Below are 19,288 nucleotides of genomic sequence, written 5' to 3'. Positions count from 1 at the left end.
GTGTACTAAATTCAATTGATAATTCGTATTGTATTCTAATGATCATGTTCTATTTATGTAGTTAGGGATACATCACCAGGATCATTGTATGAACCCTAACGACGTGTCTTGTCTTCTCTCGAGAGAGATTTGAAAAATAATGCCCTATCTCACGACAAAGCGAAAAAAAAAAGTGAGTCAAAACTGAAACGTTTACTCTTTTAATTCAGAAACACACCATAAACACAGAACTAGAACACTCTATATTAAGTTCCCAGTTCGCCTCAACTTCTTTCTCTCTTTTTTTTTATCCTTATATGAACTTGAGGTTTTTCTTGCCAAAAAGGATAATCAGAATGTCATCAACAACAACAACCAGTGCTGCAAAGAAACCAACCGTTAAACAACCACAATGGTATCAACCAGAAAACAAGAATAATTCTAAGCCTACACTTAAGATCTACAATTCATTGACACGTTCCAAGAATGAGTTTTATCCAAATAAACCAGGCCACATTACGTGGTATAGTTGTGGTCCAACCGTTTACGATCATTCTCATATGGGGCATGCTAGAAACTATGTTTCAACAGATATCTGTAGAAGAATTTTGCAAGATTACTTTGGCTACAACATTAAATTTGTACAAAACGTCACTGATATTGATGACAAGATTATTATAGCTGCTCGTCAACAATATTTATTTGAAGAAAAATTGGTCAAGAATTATAAAGAGATCAACGATGAGTTGAAAACAAAAGCAAAAGAGTATTTGCAGTTCTATGTTTCAAAAAATTTACCAGAATTTGAAGGCGATTTAGCTAAAGATTTCATAACATGGAGCAATGATATTAAGAACTTGAGTGAAATTGTTAAGGACAAACCAAAATTCCCAATGTATGTCAAGGCAGCAAAATTGGCACATGAATCAATTTATGAAACAAAAGATATTTCGTTAGAGAAATTCTTAGATAGCATCAAGGATGTTGCTATGCCTCATTTAGACAAAGAATTTGGTGCCACTGTCACTGATCCACAAGTTTTCAGAAAGTTACCTTCGTATTGGGAAAAAAGATATAACGAAGATATGGCTAGATTGAATGTGTTGCCACCATCAGTCACTACCAGAGTTTCCGAATATATGCCTGATATCATTGAATTTGTTGACAAGATAGTCACTAATGGATACGCTTACAAGACTGATGATGGGTCTGTCTATTTCGATACTGTGAAATATGAACACTCGCAGCATGATTATGCTAAATTACAACCATGGAGTAAAGGAGATATGAGCTTGATTAACGATGGTGAAGGGTCATTGAGTGTCAGCAATACCAAACGTAACGCTTCAGATTTTGCTTTGTGGAAAGCATCCAAACCAGGTGAACCTGCTTGGGACTCAAAATGGGGTAAAGGTAGACCAGGATGGCATATTGAATGTTCAGTCATGGCTTCTGATATTACTGGAGAAAATATGGATATCCACTCCGGAGGTATTGACTTATGTTTCCCTCATCACGATAACGAATTGGCTCAATCCGAAGCTTACTTTGATAATAAACAATGGGTTAACTATTTCATGCATAATGGACATTTACATATTCAGGGCCAAAAAATGTCCAAGTCATTAAAGAATTTTATCACTATAGACGAAGCATTGAATGATTTTTCAGCAAGACAATTGAGATTGGTGTTTGCCTTGAATGCTTGGGAGAAACCATTGGATTTCAAAGATTCTCTTATTAGTGAAGTGAAATCTATTGAGTCCACATTTTCCAAATTTTTCACAAATGTTCGTGCATTAAACTCGGATTATAAACACAAAACAGAAAATGGTGGATATGTATCAAGAAAAATCACAGATATTGAAAAACAATTGTTCAATGATTTGGAACAGGCTCAAGATGAAGTTGATGCTGCTTTCAATGATAACTTATCAAGTGGTCAAGCAATTAGAGTTTTGCAAGATTTGATTTCTAAATCTAATAATTATATTCAATTGACTTCTACTGGACAAACAGAATTAAGAATTGAAGTTTTGATTCAAGTCACGAACTGGATTGTTAAAATATTAGAGATTTTGGGTTTCGAAGCCAGATCAGATAGATTAGGCTGGATAGATGAATCAGAACAAACAAGCGTTAACGGTTCTAGTACAGAGGATGTTGCCTTACCATATGTCAAAGCATTAGCTCAATTTAGAGATTCTGTGCGTAGTTTAGCAATCAACAAGGCTGAATTGAATGAATTCTTAAAAGCTTCCGATGCCATTAGATCGCTGTTGATTGGGTTAGGAGTTTCATTAGACGATAGACCAGATGGCACTTCTTTGGTCAAGTTTTTGAATGCTCAAGAAAAACAAAATTTGTTAGATCAACAAGAAGCCAAATTGAGACTAGCTGCCGAGAAAGAGAAAAAGAAACAAGAACAAGCAGCTCTTAATGCAAAGAAAGAAGCTGAAAAGTTGGCCAAAATGAAAATCAATCCTTCGGATTTGTTTAAAGATACATCTTTATATTCTGAATGGGACGAACAAGGATTACCTACTAAAGATGCTAAAGGTGAAGAAATAAGTAAGAGCATGAAAAAGAAATTGACTAAACAATACCAACAACAGGAGAAGTTATACAAAGAGTATTTGAAGACTGTTGAAGAAGCCAAATAAAGTAAATAGAGCGTTTATAGTAAAGCATTGAAACTGTACAATTGATATCTATCTGTAAGGGCTATTTGTATGCGCGGTAGAATGAACACGTACAACACCAAAAAGTTTGTGAACAATAAAAAAAACACAGAAGTCGTGAAAAAAGAATAAAAAGATTGTGTTTACAAGTTTTACCACCATCGAAATCAAGCTTCAACAATGTTTAATTTAGTGACTAGGGCACAAGCAGCTGCCAATCTGGCATTTACTTCATCCATAGTGATAACATCAGTAGTGATAGTGTTGACATTGTTGCAATTGTATAAAGACAATGTGTGGTCGCTCAACACCACTTCAATAACTAACATAAGACCAACAGCATCAATTAAACAATCATTCCATTATGGTTCTTTGAACAGGAAGCCAAAAGAGAATGCCAAAATCCAATTTGATTTAAGCTCAGATTTGACACCATTATTTAATTGGAACACCAAACAAATTTTCATTTATTTAACTGCTGAATATCCGGGCAAAAGTGAAGGTTCCAGCAATAAAGTCACATTTTGGGATAAAATTATAACTAATAAAGAAGATGCTAATTTAACTTTAACCAACCAAAGAGGAAAATATTCTGTTTGGGATGTTGAGAAATCATTCAGAGGTAGAAATGCAACAGTTAGATTAGAGTGGAATATACAACCTTATGTGGGACCATTAATTTTTGGATCTACAGAAGGATTCGGTGAATTCCAATTTGCTGATACTCAAAAAAAGAAAGAATCAACTAAAAACACTTGATCGAAATAAAGGGCGTGTCATACATCTCTGTTCGCGTATTTCTTTGGCTTGTGTGTTTATGTTTGTGCATATAAATGTTTATGTATATGTGTATATACAAATTAAAATATACAAGTGTTGCTATATACATGATAGTATGCATTGTAATGTAAATTATTCATAAAAATCGTGTTTTGGCAGTTTGGTTAGCATGGGGGTAGATTGGTTAGCGTCGGCTGTAATAAACATTTGGTATTTTGTATCCAATAACAAACTTTTCAATACCCTGCTAGCTCTCGCTATTCTATTTTGTTTCCAATTTAAATTTCCTAATGGTGAAATATCATCAATTATTGATCTAAATCCTTTGAATTTCAGAGGTAAAATTGTTGACTTTTCCGTCATGACAAATTTCATGGTCTTTGGGTGCTTTTTGAAATACGTTCTTAGTTTGTCTTTGTCATTTTGACAATATTTGAGAATTTGTATTCGTAGTAATAGTATCAAGTCATTAGAAGCAAATAAACCTTTTTGAGCAATATGTTCTGGGTTGAAATAATCCAAAAATTTATGGTGACTCATCGATTTGAAACCATAAGGATTGGTTTTGATATTGAAAAGTCTTCCAGATGAGCTTCGCAAGAAGTTAGTAATATTAGTACTTTTCAAGTTTTCTCTAACTTGGTCAGGCCCATTAATATCATAGAAATTATTCAATATTTGATATGATGTGAAGATAGCATCTTCGTCGCCATAGTTGTCCATCAAGTATTTCAAACAGATTTTGTAGCACAACTGTTTTTCAAGATAGGATCTATATTCATCTAAATTTCCGTGAATTAAATTGTCTTCCATAATCTTCAAAACTTGGTCTAAGTAGTCTTCATCATCATCAAGTTTCTCAAGAAAGTATTTTAATACACTGGTGTATTGGTCTGTCTCGAGTTTAACACCAGATTGCAAAACTCGGAGTATCTTAAGTTCATCTGCGCGAGTTGGAGTATGGCTTTTCAACCAACTCACCAGCATATCCCCGTAATACCTAGTTACACGATATGGGAATATTGGGACTTCCTTAAACGGATAATCTTTAATATAGCTATCAACGAGTTCTCCTAATCGATGAAACTCTTTGGTCATGGTGATTTTATCTTCATTGAAAACTTTAACCAATCCTTCATACAATATTAGACTAAGTCTGAAGTCAAGATTTTTACCCAATTTATCATAAATCTGTTTGACAAAGTTCAAATATAGCAGGGAGCTTTGTTCTGGGCCAACAATGTCAACAAAATCAATAACCATTCTTGCCAAGTACAAAATGTCGTCTTCCAAGGATAAACGGTCATTTTTAGTGCTATCACTACTCAATCCGTAGAATCTCAAAACCTGCTTTAACATATCAGTAGAGTTATCAAAATTGGACCCCGACTTTGCATCTAGATTCAAAACTGCTGCTAAAACAAACCTGTAAGTTCTGGCTGTAATCAAAATGTTTTTACCATTCATTTCGTCAAATTCTTTTAGAATTTCATGCCACTCAAACTTTCTTCGCCAAAAGTCTAATCTCGTAGTATAAATTCTTTCATCCCGGAGTTGCAATATCTTTGAGCGACGAAAAACAGCCAATTCTTGTTTAAGCTTACCATGATTATGCAAGTTCTGTATTATATCACTAATTAGCGAGATACCTCCTTGGTCATAAAAAAGTTGGAAAGCTGAACAAAAACTCATCTTGGTTATAAAACTGATCTTTATTTCGTTATATTGTGATGTTATTGTATCCGGTGATCGTAACTTCCACCTCATATTATTCTTCAATTGCAGTGCCCATATTTGAATTTCCCCAAAAGGAATCTTAGACTTTCTGTGGGCCTCGTACGCCATGTTATCAGCTCGTTCGAATTGATCTAAGTTTGAGTATGCTGAAATCAATCCAGCATAATATTCAGTGCTTTGTTTTCCGTATTCTTCCACCAATGCTTTAGTTGCTTCGATAGTTTTTAATGAAGGTATGCCAACAGCATACTGCATGACCTTTTGGAAAGTGGACCCATCAATGAAAATTTGCCCAGTCTCTTTTTCCCTTTGTAAATACTGCTTTAAATAATCTAATACCACTGACGTTTCTCTATTCCGCATAGGAATCTTTAGTATCAAGGGAAACAATTTTTGAACACTCTTAGGATCTGCTTTACCCTGAGAACTCATTTTGGCATATACTTCAAACAATTCAACAACTTTTGTTTGATCAAGTAGTCTAATTTTTGATCGTATTAATGCATCCATAACTGTAGAATTTAAATGTAATCCACGTTTCTGTAATTGATCATATAATCTGCCTAATTCTTCATCTGCTCGTAATGTATTCAAGGCTTGCATTGCAATACCGTAATGGACAGTTAATGGTAAGTTTCCTCTACCGTACATATTTTCGAAATTCTTTTGCAATGCATTCCAGTCTTTAGTCACTTTGGATAGTTCAAGTATTAAAGATTCTTGACCACCTTCGTCACCATCATGCAAATCTTGGTTGTTTTTGTATAAATCAAAAAGCTTTTGGCTATCAAATTTTAAACATGCCTGCATGGTATAAGTCAAATCGTCCTGTATCAATACATTTGATCGATTTAAAGATCTCTGTCTGATTTGAGCATCCTTGAAATAAAAGTATTTATATGTCAAATGTGGAGCCTTATCAACCAATGTTCTCATTATTGAAGTGATGAATATGTACAGATTCTTGGTTTGATATTCCTGCTCCACTAATTTTAAAATATCTTGTAAGTACTTTTCGATTCGATAATCACCTGGTGGTATGCCAATCAATTTCAATACTTCATCGTATTGAGTAGCATCGGGGTTACAAAACCATTCATTGTTTTCTATCATTTTGGTCCATGCCATAAAATTTTCAATCAAATATAGCTGTGTTGTATAGTCTCTTTCAGTATACTGCAATCCACGATTGAGCTTCAAACTAGTGCAGATTATTAATGTAATCAATTGTTGTTTCAGTATTAGATTCTTGTTCTCATTCAAGAGATAGTTTTCAATATTTTTAGAATTGAAAGTTATTCCAGCATTCTTGTCTGATTGCAATTGAATAATCTCTATAAGCTCATCACTCTTGTTAATGGACATTTGGGAATGATTTAATCTAGGAGTGATAATTTTCTTGTACAAATCATATCTTGCAGAGCGTATCAATACATTTGTAAGTGGATCTCTTTCTTCAATTATCGCTTTTTGTAAAGCAGTGACGGATTCGTCAGTTACCACACGATTGAAAATTGCATCCCACATCTTTTCTAAAAATTGAAAACCTATTTGAAGTTCGTTTAATACTTCAACTAATCTGCCATGAAGCTCGACAACTTCCTTTATTTCATCCTTGCTAAAAGAAGACTGATTTCGTAGATAGTTCAAGAAGGATTGTCGATATTGGTCATCTTTGAATATCCAATTATTTATTTTGACATATTGATGATCGAAAAAACTGGCAACCAATTCCTTGGAGGGAGCTCTTGTATAATCAAAAGTGGCGTATGATCTGTATGGTATTGTAAATGAATATTTAGATGACTTAAAGCCTTGATAGTATAAGGACGCAAAGCCATAGCTTTGTAGTGTTGATGTTGACGGTAGATGACATTTTCTTAGGTTGATATGTAGATCCCTTGCAAATTGTCGTATCATATTGCTTTCTTTTTATTAGTATTGATATTAGGGAATAAACTATTATACATGTAAGTTACAATAAGTGAACTATAATTATTTCCTCATAGAGGTTGTTATATGTACAGGTAAGTATGCAAATCGACAATGGTTCGGGGTCTGGTTGTAAGTTTTTCGAGGCAAGTTTGCAAAATACAAAAAAAAAATTTAACAATTTCTCATCTGCTTATTTTTCCACCTAAAAAAAAATTGGCCACAACAACAGAAAAAATCACCTGAACAAAAGTTGGTTTGAGAATTGGTAGCGACAAAGCATGCTAACAGAATACCTCCCAACACAAGAATGACAAAACTAAATGAGACAATATTAACAATAATACTTGGTGTTATCTCTTTTGTGTTATTCAGTTCTGTTTCTACAACAATGAAATAAGTGAACATAATTTGATACATTTAGCTATATAAATATACTACTTTGAACTAATGTTATTGTCAATGTATTTTTCAGAGTCATTAAATCAGTATTTTTATTGATGTAGTCAGGGAGGCAGAAACCTCTCGTACAGTGTGAATATTAAAAAAATCATCACCAAAACACATTGACCAAAAACATACTGTCACCAAAATTAATCCATTAGAATCATTTTAAATGATGATAAATCTATAATCTGCCAAAAAAAAGTTAATGTTAGAACGATGCCTCTAATACGAAACATATGCATTTTTTTCTGTTCACCTCATATCCATTATAAGGGAGTAGAAATGTTTTCAAAAATATCAGTGAAACGACCTATCATCAACTCTCATCAATCAACGTTTCCAAATAAAAAATGTACACATGAAAACGTGACTCCTCTTTCTTATTTGTACAAAAAGAGGGACCGATAAAGGTAAAGTTATGTCCGCCCGGTCGAGTGAATCATCATTAGAAAACAAAGGAAATAAACAAACATATTCCCTCTTCTCCCCCCACATAAATTCAACGAGATATACAGTAATACATCACAACATCAAAAACCATGATGGTAATTATGGAAAACATACCTGGACAAATATGTTAGCATATTGCAACAATAAATAAAAACACAACTTAGGTACATTCAAAAGAAGACTTAATAAGGCTCAGACAAGGCTGAAACTTAACGATAATGCGGTTGTCAACCCGGGATATTCAGTTGGAACAATTGGTAATATAATGCAAATAATCATAGCCAAAAAGTCTTCAAAAGTAAGTGAAATGTTGTGTAAGTTCTCAATTAAAACATACCTATCATCATTCAAATTGAATGAGACATCCTAATCAATTAATCTAGTACAATAGTTCAAAGAAGAATCGTTGCTGTTAGAAAGAAACCAAAAAGAAAAAGTGTATGGAAAAGAGAAGAGAAAAATTTTTTTCAGGTGGTTTTTGTATGGTGAAATTAATTCGCATTTCGTTTTTCAACACAGGACACGACAAAATATTTACTCTGGTTTTTTTATTAGGGTTGCAAATGATAATTATGATCTTCCAGAGGTATAGCAGATGATATTTGATTGATCTGATTAATAAAATGATTTAGTACTTTGGTTATCAAATGCAAATGCTAGCTAATAAAAAAATGAATAATAGTTTTTTGCAACAACTGCAATTAGTTCATTTGGCCTAAATAACATATCCCCACAGCTGCATTATTTTCGTATTAAAAACAAAACGAATTTACATGAAAAAGATATAGAACAATAAATTACAAATATTAGCATCAATGATAGACTTGACATAGTATTTCAAGCCAAACTATGTTTTAGAAAGACAACTTTGTTGAATATAAAAAGCGACTAAAAATAAAATACGGTCACGTGATAAGGTGTACTAAGAAGAGATCAAGTTTCCATTGTTTTATCTTTTATTGTTTACAAAGGAGGTATAGAAAAAAATTACTGATCTCCAAATGCTGGTTTTGAGTACTCATATTAAGTACAAGGAGCTAACCATTGACCAACCTTTTTAAAGGTTATTTGCTTAGCATATCAAAGAACCAACAAGAATTTGCTGTGGGAGCAACAATTGTGTTATACGAGAGACCAGAATAATATTTTCTCTCTCCCCCATACTTAAATAGATCGGAATCACACACTCGCTAATCCCAATTGCCCAATTGTGTGTGTCCCTTAACTTAGATAAAAAAAAACAAAATAACAACAACCCAAACAAAAAAAAAAACTAAAAAAAGAAACTATCAACAGAACTAATTTGAAATAGAATATTTGCTCCAACAGACATCCATCATCAACAAATTCGTCATTCAAATCTCAAAAAGAAAAAAGAAAAGAAATAAAAATATCAACTGAAGTAAACAAAAAATATATCAACTGATTCACAAAGTACTGATCAGTTGTTGTTTTTTGAGTGATTATTATATATTTGATTTGGAATTTATCCCTAGCTTTCCTTTTTTTCTTTTAGAATACTTTTTCAGAAACTTTTCAGATTAATCAATTTAATTCAGTTATTGCTCCAACCAACATAAAGATGTCATCACAAGCCGATTATGATAAAAGATTGGCAGAAGAAGTTGGCAGTTTATCGACACGATTAGTTACAGCTGTTAACAAACAAGTTGAATTAGAGGAAACGATATTAGAATTGCGTAAACAGGTTTCTGCCCTCAAACTAAAGAATGAGCAATTGAACCAAAGCGATATTAAACTAAAAACCATTTTGCCCAAATACATCAAGTTACAAGATGATTATAGAGAAACATTAACTAAAAAGAAAGAAGCAGAATCCCAAAACACTAAATTACAAGGTGAGGTTGAAGATTTAACGGCCTCGTTATTTGATGAAGCCAACACCATGGTTAGCAATGCATCTAGAGAAACACACAACTTTAAGATAAAGAATAGGAAATTGTATGAAGAATTGGACGAAAAGAATATCATTATTAACGATTTACAAGAACAATTACAGGACTTGAAACAAATGTTTATCAAAATGGAGGAACAAAGTAAAATCCAGAGTTATCTGCAATCGAATACACCTAAAATTGAATCTTCGACAGATTTTAATGAAACCAATAGCATTCATACCAATACCAATTTCAGTGAAAGCAAATTATCGAAATATAATACTCGGAGTACATTAGGTGACGAAGAATCTCAAAATTACAATTTACAACAATTACAAAGAATAATATATTCACCATTAATCACATCAATTAGATTTGACTTGAATAATTATAATATAGATTTCAAAGGGTTTGTTTATCAATTAATTAAACCAGATTTCCAATTTGATTTATCTCATTTGAAAACTATTCCATTTTTCAAAAGTATTTGGCAAAGTGAAATCGAAAATTGTATTCATTATATCCCTTCTTTACCTGCTACCACGACTTTATTGAATAGATGGCAAAAGGGGAAAACTTTTTGGGGGTCATTAATTGAAGGGAAAGTTTCTATTGAACCAATCAAAGGATCAAATGAAACATTTAAATTAACTTACAAGGGTAACAATGCCTCTGGTAATAGCAGCAATGAAAACACCGAAAGTATTAGTAATAGAAGCAGTGCCACAGGAAGTGTTGTACCCGTTGCTATTAAAGATCCATGTACTTTTTGCGGTGAGGCAAGAAACGATTCTTTAGAACATTGTCGATTGTATCATTTAAAATTATTTGAAAGTAATACTGCCAATAACAGTGGCAACAATCTGACCAATCAAGATCAACAAGGAAATAATGACAACACTCATGTAATTGCCTCGTATCCATTATGTAATTATTGTTTGATTAAGTTAAGAAACTTGTGTGATTTCTTTGCCAAAATCAGATTGATAAGATCCAATATTTTTAAATTAAAACAAAATGATTCTTTTGATGAATTTATTGTCGTTCCTGGTAGTTTTGGACAATTTAAGAGATCAAATACTATTTCCAATAGAAATGGGACGTATTCTTCATCGTCAACATCATCATCCTCGACTTCTTCGGTATCTTCATCGTCTGCTACAACTGCAAATGGTGAATCATTAAACAGTACAACTCATAACATTCAATTAGAAAGAACAGAAGAGAGTAAATTGATCAAGTTATATATAATGATGTTATTGATTCGATCAAAGATTTTTTGGAGTAAATTAGGATTTTGGGATACTATTGATCAAATTAATGAGATTAATTTAGATGAAATTCATTATGAAGCATTTTCTTATTTAATACCTAAACCAACCCAACAACAACAGCAACAACAAGGAGATATACGTAGCCAATCAAATTTCAATTCACCCAGACAACTGGTAGATGGTAGATCAGTACTAAGCGGTAGTATTAGTTCTCCAAGACAACCAAATCTCGACAAGCAACAAAAGGACTCTATTGTGGATGAGACAGTAGCACAATTACAAAGAGATGGAGTGGTTAGATCAGAAACAGCATCAGCAGAAGAAAAATTTGAAGATGCTATATCTGATGAAACTAATGGACAAGAACAATTGAGGTCAGAGAAATTACAAACAGGAAAAACCGTTACAGAACCCAATTCTGTATCTGAATCTGAACCCGTACAAGAACCAGAACAAGTGCGATCTAAAAGTAATAATAATACTAATAATAAAAATAAAGATACTAAAATAGAGGATTCAGATGCAGAACATACATTTTCATTAAAGAGAAGTCATTCCAAACAATTTAAAGATCAATTAAATAAAGAATTAGATCAAACTTTAGAGATGTTAGCCGAAAATATTGATTTTGATGAGAGTAGTAATGGTAATGGTAATGGTAATTAAAAATTTCCGGTGTAATGTTACTTTCTTTTATTTTATTAGTTTTTTTTTTGGTTCTTTTATTTTGTTATATACAATTTAAGAATATACAGATTAGTGATTTGAGTTGAATTATATAATACACAAGTCAAATGTGATTGGTACAAGTACAAATCAATATCAAAATTGTTTGTTAATTATGAATGAATCATTTACGAAATTCTAGAGTGCATTACGCGTATTGTGGATTTTTTTTTGACGGGATTTTCTGGGCCCATTGTTGTTGTTATTGTCCTGGTTGAATTATATGCAGTAGCACATTAATATCGATAAAGCAAGTAATTAATGTATAAAATATTAATACTTTGACTTGTTAGTAACAAACTACATTTACATTTAATATGATACGTATCTACTAAATTTGATACAGATTTATTGTGATTGAGAATACAGGTGAAAAAAAAACTAGAAGTGAAATCTTGGTGGTGTTATTCTTCGTTTACTTTTGTATTTGATCTTTTCACAATACAAAGATCAAGAACAATACAAGTTGGTCTTAGGCGGTACCTTCGGGAATGCCTCCACCCTATTCTACTTCTAGCACAAGAGAATACTAGAACATAATTGGGATCAATATAAGCCATCATCAAATGTATTGTTCCTGATTATTACAGGGTTAAGAAATCACTCAAGTCTGAGACAATAAAATCAAAGCCAAATTAAAAAAATAATAAAGGGTCAAATAAACTTTAAACAATTTGTAAAGTGTTTGTTTAAACTCAAATCACTAGTCATGTAAATATTTAACCTACAAATATGTGTGTATGTGTGACCTAGTTCAAAGTTTAATTAATGTTACTACAACAATCCAGAATTCCCGTTTACTAAAATTGTTTTGATTAAGTATCGGGGTTCATTTCTTTCAATTCAAATGTTGTTTCAATTTTGTTTTATATGTGTTTGTGGCTCCGGTTTTGAAAGTTACATTATGGCTAGCTCAGTTGCAATTTGTAGTTCCACCAAAAGGAAAAGCTCCTAAATCTAAGGATAATCTCCTACCAGTAGTTCTATAATCTACTATGTATCTTTATCTAAATGCACAATTCACCAATAAATCATTGTTTTATTAGTTTTACTTGTCGGCTGGTATATTTATTGTCTCGTGTTTGAGTAAAAAAAGAGGAAAAGAAAAATTTTTAGTTCAAATAAACACGCACTTTCTGTTTTTTTTACTTTCTTAATTTTTAACGTGTTATTTATTTTTAACAAGTAGTAATTTGTGTTCAAATATGTATATGTATATGCATTCTACATAAGCAATTTGGTAACAAATTAACATGCATAGACGAGTTTTGTGATTACTTTTCCATTACTACACTACAAGACATTGAGCAATTGTTTGTTGTTGTCCAATCGATATCTAAGATATATTTTCTTAATTGGGTTTGTTTCAAGACTGTTTCAATCTCAACTGTTTTTGTTCACTTAGTATGTGCTACCACCAGTTAACCTCCAATAGTATTGGTTTTTGAACAGAAAAGAGTTGAAATCTATAATCTCCTAACCTTTCCTTTATTTTTTTTCACACAATTGTTAAGACATTTGTTAAACTTCTTGGTGTATACTTTCTCTCCAATGTTTCTCTGTTGTTTCTAAATTAGTCATATTATCCTTCTTCTTATTTTAGTGGAAATAACGCCAGCAATAAAAAAAGAACAACAATAATAAAAATTTATCAGGATTAATATTTAATTGCCACAAACAAACAAAAAAGCTGTTTGCCTGCCTGTCTGTTTACTTAACCTGGAGTTGAGAGAGTTTAAAAAAAAAATTGACTGAGAGGAAAAAGAAAAAAATTCAACTCTCTGAGGGAGACAACGCTTTAACCAAAAAACTTGACTTTCCAACTTTAGTTTACTTTTTTTTCTTTTGACAAGTCAACAGTTTCTATCACAAACATCTTTTCATCATCCACTACTATCACCAGTGCTAGTGCAGTTTCAATTAATTACCATATTCTTCAACCTCATCCTCCCTTACCTCCTCCCTTTTTCAAATAACTGGTGAAACGAAAGATAGAATAGATTAATACCCACACTTACACCCTCTCTCTTCCACCACACCCCCCAAAAAATAAATAAATAAAAGAATGAGGAGACGACATAAAGACAAGCACAACACCGACAGTGTGTCCGACATGTCTTCCAATGACTCAGCTAGTATATTATCATCAGCAAGTCAGAACTCAACTCATAGTAGAAGACTGGCCAGTCTTCAATCTTTGCATTCCCAATCACACCAGTATCCACAAGGACACAATAATAGTTCGCATAGACAAGCATCTACATATAGTATTTCCAGTCTTAGTCCATACGACAAGGGTGCATCTTTAAGTCGAAAGTCTACCAACATTTCTATATCCCGGCCTATTAAAACCAATGATTCTAATGTATTTCCAATAAAACAATCTTTCCAATTGGAACGGCCCAATTCCGCGTTTGAAATCGAGCGAATGTTTAGGGAATTACTAGAAAAATTAAATTTTAAATCTTTACCGCCACAAGCAACAAGAGAAATGTTAAATTATGATATCGACAGGAAATGGATGATGATTGAACAAGATGCAAGAGCTGAATATGATAGACAACAACGTTATGCTAGAGCTCAAAATATTTTTCTGCCAGAAGAATACGCCAAAGTATTAATGTCAAAACAAGTAAGCACCAATCAATTGAGTGGATTGTGGTTGGCTCTACGAAGTGAACCAATTGATTGGGTTAGGCGCTTTGTTTACGATTGTCAAGGAGATACATTATTACTGGTTTATTTGACCAAACTACAACAAGAAATGGTTTCATGCAACATTACCGATATCGAGGATGATATTTTCGATAAAGAAGTCAATGTGTTACAATCACTTAAATGTCTAATGAATCAGCGTCTTGGGGCAGAAAGAATCAAAACCGATGTCGACGTATTTGTTAATGCTGTTTCTGGATCATTATTATCACCAAGAATTATCACACGAAAATTGGCAACTGATACTTTGACATTTATGATTTCTTACAACGGGAATAATGATAATGGAAGATATCATAAAGTATTACGTGCATTGGATTCAATAAATGAGAAATCAAGAATGGAATTTGATAGCCCGGATAATTATAGTCCTCGAAAGTTGACACGAAAACCTCCACAACCAGCTAATTTCAAACGGTTTGAATTGTGGTTAAATGTTGTTGAAAAAACAATTGATGCCCGAGGGAAATTTAGAAATTCCGATGTTGGTGCCAGTGATGAGCTAAAATCGGCATATGCGGGAACACGAGGCAGCGTCATTACTACCCGAAATCAATTGGAAAATCATTTAGTTGAATATTGCATTGCAACAATGTTATTGATTAATGTTATTGTTGGTAACGGTACTGATTATAGAGTGAGAATACACCTTAGGGCCCAATTCAGAGCTGCAGGCTTAGATCGTATAATACACAAGTTTTTAGAATTGGGTAATGAAGAATTGGATAATATGATTACTAGACATAAAATTGATGCCAATAACGATGAAGAAGAATTGAAATATAGTGCGAATTTTAACAATGAAGACAATGAAGTTGATTTCAATGATCCAGTCAATTTAGTTCAATCACTTTGGCAGAGTGTCAAGAATTCTGATGCAGAAGGGTATTTCCTTAGTGCAATCCAACACTTGTTTTTGAATCAATCTGAGAAAAGAGGCAATCCAGAGGAAATGAATAGAAGTTTGCGTGTTCTAGATGGATTGATTCAAAACATATCTTCAGTTCGTACCGTAAGTGAAGATACAGCTATAAATGTGGCAATCAACAAATTGATTTCAAATATGAGTACCGACGACATGTATCGTAAGGCATTAGAAGATGTCAAGATATATCGAAGAATAGCCGAAGAAGCAACTGCAGAACGTGATGATATGTCTCGACAGTTATCCATGGGTGCCGATGGATATATCAATAGTTTATTAAATGATGTTAAGGAACGTGACATGGTGATTTCTCGATTCCGAAGAATAAATGAAGACATGAAAGAAGAATTAGAGCAAATGAAAACTAAATACATGCAAGAAAAACAGGAGCTGGAATTGGAAATGAGAGAATTATTGATAATGCTCAATAATAGTGAAATAGGAGCTAATGCAGTGAAGAAAGATGGAGGTAAAACTACTATACTGATTAGTACATCTAATGAAGAATTGGCTGCCAGATTGAAAAAGCAAATACATCGCCGACGTGCCGAGTATAAATTGGATAACCGACAACTAGGCACCAATGTTGAGCCACTGTCCAGATTAAGAGCATTAAGAGACCAAATGGGTGATATTGAAAATATGGCAAGAGAATTGGAAATGACAGATTTTGAAACTTATGCTGATCCAGAAGAAGAGGAAAATAATAATGATCAATCGCCAGAAAAATCAGAAATAGATGAATCGCGGTCATCACAGGAGAGTGAAGCAGAAATACAGTCTGTGGAAGAAGACGAGGAAGAGGAAGAAAAAGAGGTTGTTATTCCTCCTTTGCCTGTTCCATCTGGTCCAAAAAGAGCTGTTCGTAATGATGATTTGGTTAGACTTGATCATTTACGGAAGAAATTAGCTAATTTACAAAGTGAATCCAATGATATTATGAAATACAATAGTAGTTCAATGTTTAACAAACAGAAATTCCTTGCCATGGAAAGACTTCAAGAATTAGAGAACAATTTTAAGGACTTTAATATTGATTTTGCTGTCTCGGATCCCGAAGATAAATATAATTTCAATTCAAATGCAGGTTCTGTTGACGATTCCATTAAGAACAAGACAAAGGAAGTTTTGGCAGAAGCAGAACAAATCAGAGAAGAATTGAGAAGACAATTAGCAGCTGCTCAAAAGATAAAATCACCATCACCTAAACGTAATACTGTGCTAGAAAGAATTGAAAACAAATACGTTAAAGGTCAAGTGAAGATTGATGCTCCTGATGTAGTAAGTAATCTGCCACGAACTCAAAAGAGGGCTCATAGAAGTACCACTTTGAATGCTATGGATCCAAAATTCCTTCAAGAATTGAGCTTAAAAGTTGGTAAAGCTGAACCAATTCAAGACGCAAATAATAAAAATCAATTTGGTGGACCATTACTGAGTTCTCCTGAAGATGTATCACAGAAACATAAAACGTCCGGTGATCTGTCTGATAAAGATAAAGTATTATCCTCACCAATTTCTAGTAATGATATCAAATCTCCCGAAACTGGAAATTCTACTACCCTGTCTGCAGCACCTCCACCTCCGCCTCCGCCTCCACCTCCTCCGCCACCGCCATTACCACCAATTTTGGGAGGAAACAATTCTTCTGCAGCACCACCGCCACCGCCACCACCACCTCCTCCACCAGCATTTTTGAATGGAAGTGGATCCGTGATACCTCCTGCACCACCATTGCCACCTCCTTCAAGTGGTCGACTGAGTCGATCCGTACCATCCACTGTAACAAAATCTTCCGGTTCAGCATTTGACAAGATTCCAAGACCAAAGAAAAAATTGAAACAATTGCATTGGGAAAAAATCGATCATAGTCAAGTTGGTAATTCATTTTGGAATGATCCAAATACCCATACTCTTGTTGATGACTTGATGTCCAAAGGTATTTTTGATGAAATAGAACTTATATTTGCTGCGAAAGAAGCCAAGAAATTAGCAACAAAGAAAAAAGAAGACTTGGATAAAGTAACATTCTTAGCTCGTGACATTTCCCAACAATTCAGTATCAATCTACATGCATTTAATTCATTTTCCGATGAGGAATTTGTCTTGAAAGTATTGCGCTGTGATAAAGATGTTTTGACAAATCCTGCAGTATTAGATTTCTTTGGTAAAGAGGATATTGTGGAGATAACCAACACATTGGCAAGAAACTTTGAGCCATATTCGACTGATTATAAAACAGAAGAAATTACAAAACCAGAAAAAGATCCAAATGAATTGCAGAGACCTGATAGAATCTATTTGGAATTGATGTATAATTTACAACATTATTGGAAATCAAGAACCAGAGCCTTGAATGTTGTCGTTAATTATGACAAGGATTACGTTGAATATGTGAAGAAGTTACGATTAATTGATGAAGCTGTGGACAGTATTAAGAATTCAAAACATTTAAAGGGTGTATTTGAAATTATTTTAGCTGTTGGTAATTATATGAATGATTCAGCAAAACAAGCTCATGGGTTTAAATTGAGTTCTTTACAAAGGTTGAGTTTTATGAAAGATGAGAAAAATAGTATGACATTCTTACATTATGTTGAGAAAGTTATTAGAACCCAATACCCTGAATTTTTGGAATTCATAAATGAATTATCTTGCTGTAATGAAATCACCAAGTTTTCCATTGAAAACATTAATAATGATTGTAAAGAATATGCTCGTGCCATAAAGAATGTTCAAAGCTCAATAGATATTGGTAATCTAAGTGACGTTTCTAAATTTCATCCGCTGGATCGGGTATTGAAAGCCGTGTTGCCGGCTTTGCCAAGAGCTAAAAGAAAGGCTGAATTGTTATTGGATCAAGCAAATTACACAATGAAAGAATTTGACGATTTAATGAAGTATTTTGGCGAAGATCCAACAGATCAATTTGTTAAGAATTCATTTATATCCAAGTTTACTGATTTCATGAAAGATTTCAAACGAGTACAAGCAGAAAACATAAAACGTGAAGAAGAATTGCGTGTTTATGAACAACGGAAAAAATTACTAGAAAAACCAAAGAGTTCAAACAATGGTGATAGCAATGCTCTGGATCAAGATGGCGAGAGTAATGAAGGAGATGGTGGTGTTATGGATTCATTATTACAGAGGTTGAAAGCAGCTGCACCAACTAAAGGTGAATCTGCATCAGCACGGAAAAAGGCATTAATGAGAAAACAAATATTGGAAAGTCAACGTAAAAGGACAACTGGGTCTGTTGGCTCACCAACTAATGTCTCACCTACAAGAAATAATGAATCTGACAGTGGGGTTGATAACAAAGATGATACCCATGGTTCTTCTCCATTGGATGAACAATTTCATGATTCTATTACAACACAAGAAGACCGAATAAGAGATGATAATAGGCCGCCTGAAGGAGTTGCTGATTTCAGTAATGTAGAAGATCCAGAGAATCCAGATGTGGGTGCCAGAGCAAAGAATTTATTACAAGAACTTCGTGGTGCAGATGAATCGTCTAGCAAACTCTCTGATGCTCAAAGATATCGACAAGAAAGATTGAAAAAGAAAAGTGTTCAAATAGATCTTGATGAAGTGGCTAAGAATAACAATAGTGAGTAGAAGTTTGATTTTTTTTTTCTGCTTATTTTCTTTTCTGGCCTGCTAAGGAGAAGCACTTTTTTTTGTATATGTATTTAAATGAAATATAGCTATTAATTTTTATATCTGTACAAAGTTGTA

General features: G+C 33.3%; 5 protein-coding genes and 3 non-coding genes across 8 annotated transcripts; 4 read left to right on the top strand and 4 right to left on the bottom strand. All coding sequences in view use genetic code 12, as the record gives it.

The window, feature by feature from the left end:
* Window positions 1–296: 296 nt before the first annotated feature.
* CAALFM_C113030CA (cysteine--tRNA ligase) lies at window positions 297–2,642 on the top strand (the record flags this gene model as incomplete). Its single annotated transcript, XM_717049.2, has 1 exon — window positions 297–2,642. The coding sequence occupies one exon, from the start codon at window positions 297–299 to the stop codon at window positions 2,640–2,642; it is 2,346 nt and encodes a 781-aa protein (XP_722142.1).
* A 198-nt stretch (window positions 2,643–2,840) lies between these two features.
* On the top strand, window positions 2,841–3,419 carry SPC3 (signal peptidase complex subunit; the record flags this gene model as incomplete). The annotated part of the gene is made up of 1 exon (XM_717048.1): window positions 2,841–3,419. One exon carries the CDS (start codon window positions 2,841–2,843, stop codon window positions 3,417–3,419), a length of 579 nt encoding a protein of 192 aa, XP_722141.1.
* Window positions 3,420–3,572: 153 nt separating this feature from the next.
* On the bottom strand, window positions 3,573–7,097 carry CAALFM_C113010WA (uncharacterized protein; the record flags this gene model as incomplete). The annotated part of the gene is made up of 1 exon (XM_717047.2): window positions 3,573–7,097. The coding sequence occupies one exon, from the start codon at window positions 7,095–7,097 to the stop codon at window positions 3,573–3,575; it is 3,525 nt and encodes a 1,174-aa protein (XP_722140.2).
* A 589-nt stretch (window positions 7,098–7,686) lies between these two features.
* On the bottom strand, window positions 7,687–7,778 carry CAALFM_C113000WA. The gene has a single exon (XR_002086375.1). It is a non-coding gene; the product is annotated as an uncharacterized ncRNA (small nucleolar RNA).
* A 158-nt stretch (window positions 7,779–7,936) lies between these two features.
* On the bottom strand, window positions 7,937–8,040 carry CAALFM_C112990WA. Its single transcript, XR_002086374.1, has one exon. It is a non-coding gene; the product is annotated as an uncharacterized ncRNA (small nucleolar RNA).
* A 156-nt stretch (window positions 8,041–8,196) lies between these two features.
* Window positions 8,197–8,292, bottom strand: CAALFM_C112980WA. The gene has a single exon (XR_002086373.1). It is a non-coding gene; the product is annotated as an uncharacterized ncRNA (small nucleolar RNA).
* Window positions 8,293–9,588: 1,296 nt separating this feature from the next.
* Window positions 9,589–11,844, top strand: SEC2 (guanine nucleotide exchange factor; the record flags this gene model as incomplete). Its single annotated transcript, XM_717046.2, has 1 exon — window positions 9,589–11,844. One exon carries the CDS (start codon window positions 9,589–9,591, stop codon window positions 11,842–11,844), a length of 2,256 nt encoding a protein of 751 aa, XP_722139.2.
* A 2,125-nt stretch (window positions 11,845–13,969) lies between these two features.
* Window positions 13,970–19,168, top strand: BNI1 (formin; the record flags this gene model as incomplete). The annotated part of the gene is made up of 1 exon (XM_717045.1): window positions 13,970–19,168. One exon carries the CDS (start codon window positions 13,970–13,972, stop codon window positions 19,166–19,168), a length of 5,199 nt encoding a protein of 1,732 aa, XP_722138.1.
* Between the last annotated feature and the right edge of the window lie 120 nt (window positions 19,169–19,288).

The sequence above is a fragment of the Candida albicans genome, chromosome 1, assembly GCF_000182965.3.
Source record: "Candida albicans SC5314 chromosome 1, complete sequence".
NCBI lineage: Eukaryota > Fungi > Ascomycota > Pichiomycetes > Serinales > Debaryomycetaceae > Candida > Candida albicans.
This window is presented reverse-complemented; position numbering and strand designations above follow the sequence as displayed.